This window comes from Asparagus officinalis, chromosome 7 (genome assembly GCF_001876935.1).
Source record: "Asparagus officinalis chromosome 7, Aspof.V1, whole genome shotgun sequence".
Classification (NCBI taxonomy): domain Eukaryota; kingdom Viridiplantae; phylum Streptophyta; class Magnoliopsida; order Asparagales; family Asparagaceae; genus Asparagus; species Asparagus officinalis.
The window spans coordinates 8796358-8802268 of record NC_033800.1 but is presented as its reverse complement, the minus strand read 5'-3'; the positions used below and the strand labels follow the sequence as shown (position 1 = coordinate 8802268).

Here is a 5911-nt window from a genome sequence, read left to right as displayed (position 1 = left end):
TTACAAGTCGATTAAAAGTTTGAGAAATTGAACTTCCATTATTCAAGCTGTACGCCTATCAATTTTCTTGGCTACGAACAAGACTTTCCCTATGAAAGAAAAGAGTACGGCCGGTTCCCTACCAGATCTCGTCGCAGGTATCATTCTGAAGATCATGACAACAAATTCTGACTGAACTGTCAGCGAAGAACTCGAGCAGAATCTTGTCACCTGAAATGCCGATAAGTTGGTGTAATCCTGCAAAAAGACCTGAGTAGCACCTCAAGCAATTTTTTTGTACAGAAACTCAACACTCGGACCCATTTAAATGTTACTATTCTCAAGCATCCGTATCTTCATAATCTCTGTATCTGTCACGACACAAACGCGCCCTCTTTAATTCATGCAAACGTATAGAACAACCATTAAATAGTGCAGGTATGAGGGGTATAACTTCAAACACATCATGTTTGATGTCGATCATAAGTATAGCCCTGCAGTAGCCTCCTTGTTCTTCTGGCACATACACTATCCAGTAGAGAGTCCCTCCTTTGTAGGGGTGCATTCGGTCCGGATATGGCTCGGATATGAAGCTTACCTTATCCATATCCGCTTACTCATTTCGGATACGGATACAGATATACTCGATAAAGAAAATTTATATTCAACTTTGTCTTCCCAACACCACGTGGGCCAATGACGGAGACGTCGATCACCATTTTGCCTCCTGCTCCCTTGTTTCAATTTTCTTGTAACAAAACAATACGATTGATTTTTTGTAATCGGACAGGATCTAATTAACTTGTTACGTAGTGATCTCTCAAGAGCAGGGATCAATATCGAATAAACCCAACTTAAAAATAAGTACTTACATGGTAAACCAAGATTCTGGCGATCTAAACGTGTGCAAGATTCCTCGGACCAATTCTTCAAAGGGTTGTCTTATGTTAATCATCTGCTCGGCCGAGGTGTGATAATAGCAAGGCAGCAGCCCGAAACGATCAACAAACGCGATCGCACGTCCGCCGACTGTATCGATATTGTCATTGGCTTTAATACCGGCTAGCAAAATGACGACACGAGTATTCCCTGTGCGAATTTTTCTGATCACTGCCTCTTAAACATCCGAAAGGCTTGTCCTCCAATGGATCAAACAGCAGAAGAACTCCTTTTGCCAACTGAAAACAATTTAAAACTCACATTATAACAAATTAAAGGAATTAACACTTCAAGAACCTAGTGAATTAATGTATCAAGAACCCCACGAGGAGGGCTTGGTCTTCATACACTCTCCATACATAAAAGCACTCACCGAATGCAATTCAAAATTTCACATCATAAGCGAAAACACAAATATTATCCAAGAAACTAAAGCCTGTAATTTCTCAAGAAGCCCATATGGGTTTTCATACAATCTCGTGATCACATGAAAGTAAACAGTATTTTCACAGTTCATGCTCCAAAAACTCAAAATTCAAAAAGCCCACACATAAAATATGACCCAAATTATACACAAACAAGAAATTTTCATATGGGTTTTCATACAGTCTCTAGATCACATAAATGTAAACATTATTTTCACAGTTCATGTTCGAACATCTCAAAACTCAAGAAAACCACACATGAAGTATGACCTAAATTAATTATACACAAACAAGAAATTTTAACATGGGTTTTCATACAGTCTTTAGATCACATAAAAGTAAACAGTATTCAAAGTTTATGTTCCAAAAACACAAAATTCAAGAAGTCCATAAATAAAAGATATGATCCAATTAAATTTAGACTTACCGCCAAGCCACTGCTGTACCCATCCCATATGTTCAATGAAACACCAACCTCATCCAACTGCGTCAGACAATAGAATATAATTCGATAAACCAATATATAAAAGGGAATGGAAATCAAAATTAGGAAGTTAAATTAATTTAAAGAACATTGATTAAACTCACCTCAAAATTAACTCGAGTTGAGAGATGACCTCGATGGGGCTTAGAGCTAGGGAATTTGGCCCCCACGAGGTGACAAAATCTACGAATCAACGCTGTCTTCCTAACGCCACGTGGGCCAATGATGGAGATGTCGATCGTCATTCTTCTTGATTTTCGATTCTTAGGGGGAGGAGTCTGGTGCTCGTAATCTTCTGCCTCCTGCTCCCGAGTTTCAAATTTCTCGTAAAAAACAATACAATTAATTTTTTTAATCGGACAGGATCTAATTAACTCATGACGTGGTGATCTCTCAAAAGCAGGGATCAATATTGAATAAACCCAACTTTAAAAATAAGTACTTACATGGTAAACCAAGATTCTGGCGACCCAAACGTGTGCAAGATTCCTCGGACCAATTCTTCAAAGGGTTGTCTTATGTTAATCATCTGCTCAGCCGAGCTGTGATAATTGCAAGGCAGCAGTCCGAGACGTTCAACAAACTCGATCGCACGTCCGCCTATAGTATCAATATTGTCATCGGCTTTAGTACCGACTAGCAAAATGACGACACGAGTATTCCCTGTGCGAATTTTTCTAATCACTGCCTCTTAACCATCCGAAAGGCTTGTCCTCCAATGGATCAAACAGCAGAAGAACTCCTTTTGCCAACTGAAAACAATTTAAAACTCACATTATAACAAATTAAAGGAATTAACACTTCAAGAACGTAGGGAATTAATGTATCAAGAACCCCATGAGGAGACCTTGGTCTTCATACACTCTACATAAATAAAAGCACCCACCGAATGCAATTCAAAATTTCACATAATAAGCTGAAGCACAAATATTATCCAAGAAACTAAAGCCTGTAAGTTCTTAAGAAGCCCATATAGGTTTTCATACAATCTCGAGATCACATGAACGTAAACAGTATTTTCACAGTTCATGCTCCAAAAACTCAAAATTCAAGAAACACAAAATATGACCCAAATTATACACAAACAATAAATTTTCATATTAGTTTTCATACAGTCTCTAGATCACATAAAAGTAAACATTATTTTCACAGTTCACGTTTGAACAACTCAAAACTCAAGAAAACCACACATGAAGTATGACCCAAATTAATTATACACAAACAAGAAATTTTAACATGGGTTTTCATACACTCTTTAGATTTCATAGTCTTTAGATCACATAAAAGTAAACAGTATTAGTAGTTTATGTTCCAAAAACTCAAAATTCAAGGAGTCCACAAATAAAAGATATGATCCAATTAAATTTAGACTTACTGCCAAGCCACTGTTGTACCCATCCCATATGTTTAATGAAACACCAACCCCATCCAACTACGTCAGACAATAGAATATAACTCGATAAACCAATGTATAAAAGGGAATGAAAATCTAAATAGGAAGTTAAATTATTTAAAAGAACATTGATTAAACTCACCTCAAAATTGACTCAAGTGGAGAGATGACCTCGATGGGGCTCAGAGCTAGGGAAGTTGGCCCCCACGAGGTGACAAAATCTCTGAATCAACGTTGTCTTCCCAACACCACGTGGGCCAATGACGGAGACGTTGATCGCCACTCTTCTTGATTTTCAATTTTTGGGGGGAGGAGGCTGGTGCTCGTAATCTTCTGCCTCCTGCTCCCTAGTTTCAAATTTCTTGTAACAAAACATTACGGTTAATATTTTTTTTAATCGGACAAGATCTAATTAACTCGTGATGCGGTAATCTCTCAGAAACAGGGATCAATATCGAATAAACCCAACTTAAAAAACAAGTACTTACATGGTAAACCAAGATTCTGGTGACCCAAACGTGTGCAAGATTGCTCAGACCAATTATTCAAAGGGTTGTCTTATGTTAATCATCTGCTCGGCCGAGGTGTGATAATAGCAAGGGAGCTGTCCGAGACGTTCAGCAAACTCGATCGCACGTCCGCTGACTGTTGATGGTTGGGATCAATCAGTCGATCGGATCCAAGATGGGATCGGTTCTGATCCGGGACTGGATCGGTTTCTCCTGGGTTCTCGTCGGGACGAGGTAGAGGAGATTGATGAAGGGGCCGTTTTTTCTCCGACTTTATTGTAGACGTCAAAAAATGCTTACAGACATTCAAACACCACTCAAGACGATATAGAAGAACAATATACACGTCATCAAGCAACACTTTGCGGCGCGGCAGGACATGGTGCCGCGGCTAAGGCGCGGCAGACTAAGGTGCCGCGGTTAAGGCGCGGCAGACCAAGGTGCCGCGGCTAAGGTGCGGCAGCCTATGGTGTCGCGGCTTAACCGCTGCAACCTATGGTGCCGCGGCAGTTAAAGCAGGACTGTCGCGCCCTTTAGCCGCGACAGCATCAGCTGCCGCGCCTAAAGAGACAGTTATTGACCAGCTATTTCTTCAGTTATCGTCTAAGGAGGCTATAAATACCCCCCTATGGCCATCATTGACAAGGGGGGAGGATTTCCAGAGCAGATTAGAGCAGAGAGCTTAAGCTTTTGGTGAATTAGAGCAAAAGAGAGAGTCTTCCTTCTTCACAAACATCCTCAAGAAGCTTTTGGCGATTCCTAGAGATCTAAGCTCTGACTTGATCTTTAGAAGAGTGAACATCTTACATCGATAAGATATTCGCTTCAAATTCTTACTTCGATAAACGAAGGAAGAATCATTAAACCCCTCACGGTTCAATCAGAATCTGTGATTTGGTGGTCCACGAGTCAAAGCGCTCCCGACACAGGCAAAGATCCCACGCAAGCAGCGATCCAAACAACGATCCTGCGTTTGTTTCTAAAAAGTTGTAATTTTCCTTTTGTTGTGTAAAAGAAGTCTTATAAAAAGACTATCTCTTTTGAATTTGTTGTAATCGACCGAAGATATAATGAATTCCATAAGAAAACCAACTTTTGACGAAAACAAACTGGCGACCACAGTGGGAGCCAACGGTCTCGCTGCCGAGACCGTCGTGTCGCAGCCGATCAAGATTCCAGTTGAATCCACGGTCGAATATGAATTCGACCAAACCAAATTTTAGGAATATCTCTCATCATCCTCTTCAAGATCTTCATTGTCTCGTAAATACAAGAGGATCTCACAATTAAGGAAGACCTACATGCCAAAGAAGGCACAAAATGAAGACTCTCTCCGGATTGTTGCTAAGGGTTTTACTCGCAACACCTCTGCTCACAATGACTCTTATCTAGTTAAAGAGTCATCGAATCTAAGCCCACCGGTACTGACGAAGAGGGCTCGTCAGAGACAGCGTCAGCGCCCTGTTAAAATAACGACGGAGGAATGGACTGTTGTCAAAAGGGCTCGCTCAACCCTCGAAGAACGTATACAAAAGCGTCGTGCAAACGCAGCTCTTGCCCGTGCTCTCTCACAACAAAGACGAGAAAGGGAGAAGGAAACGATGACCAAAGAACCGCCGAAATTCTACCAAGTTTGGATTCCAAAAACTGGAATTGTGCAAAATCAGCATTCAGAGCCCGTTAAGACTCCATACCCACAAGGGGGTGGTTTTAAACGTGCGACTCCCGACATAACCTTGGATCGCTCAAAGACAGAAATAAATTGTCCTGAGAATGCCAACAAGGTTTTACACCCCAAGAAGAAGACGCATTCATCAAATGATATCGTCATACTTAGGAGGCATTCATACCGATGAATCGTATTATCAAGTTGGGGTTGTGAATAATTTTCGAAAGAGAGTTATTCGAGAAATAAACTCTCGTCGTTCCTGTGCGCGACTCGTTAAAACAGCATTATCAGAATGTGACTGTTTTAAACGAGAAGCCATCTCACGAAGAGTCTCTGTATTGTCGAAGCCTAAGCCGAGACATTTCCGCAAGAGAAAATCAACTGCTCAAGATGATGAATTCCCTGAAGTCACCATCAACGTGGCTGATAAGAGAAAGTCTAAGAGGCATTCAAATGACTCAAATCCTGACTTTTCTCACAGAGGAAAAGTCAATCCAAGAATTGCTCAAAGGA

General features: G+C 40.7%; 1 protein-coding gene across 1 annotated transcript; it reads right to left on the bottom strand.

Moving 5' to 3' along the window:
• Positions 7-3718, bottom strand: LOC109846587. The gene is made up of 5 exons (XM_020415837.1): positions 3709-3718; positions 1932-2129; positions 1771-1827; positions 852-1157; positions 7-727 (listed from the first exon to the last, which is right to left on the bottom strand). Exons 2-4 carry the CDS (start codon positions 2070-2072, stop codon positions 1032-1034), a joined length of 324 nt encoding a protein of 107 aa, XP_020271426.1. The 5' UTR covers positions 2073-2129; positions 3709-3718; the 3' UTR covers positions 7-727; positions 852-1031.

Excerpts from the sequence above, each read along its gene's own strand:
- LOC109846587 (XM_020415837.1), bottom strand. The coding sequence starts at position 2,072 with ATGACGATCGACATCTCCATCATTGGCCCACGTGGCGTTAGGAAGACA. Across the intron at positions 1,828-1,931 it reads CAACTCGAGTTAATTTTGAG|TTGGATGAGGTTGGTGTTTC; the intron begins GTGAGTTTAATC and ends TGTCTGACGCAG. Across the intron at positions 1,158-1,770 it reads GGTACAGCAGTGGCTTGGCG|TTGGCAAAAGGAGTTCTTCT; the intron begins GTAAGTCTAAAT and ends AATTGTTTTCAG.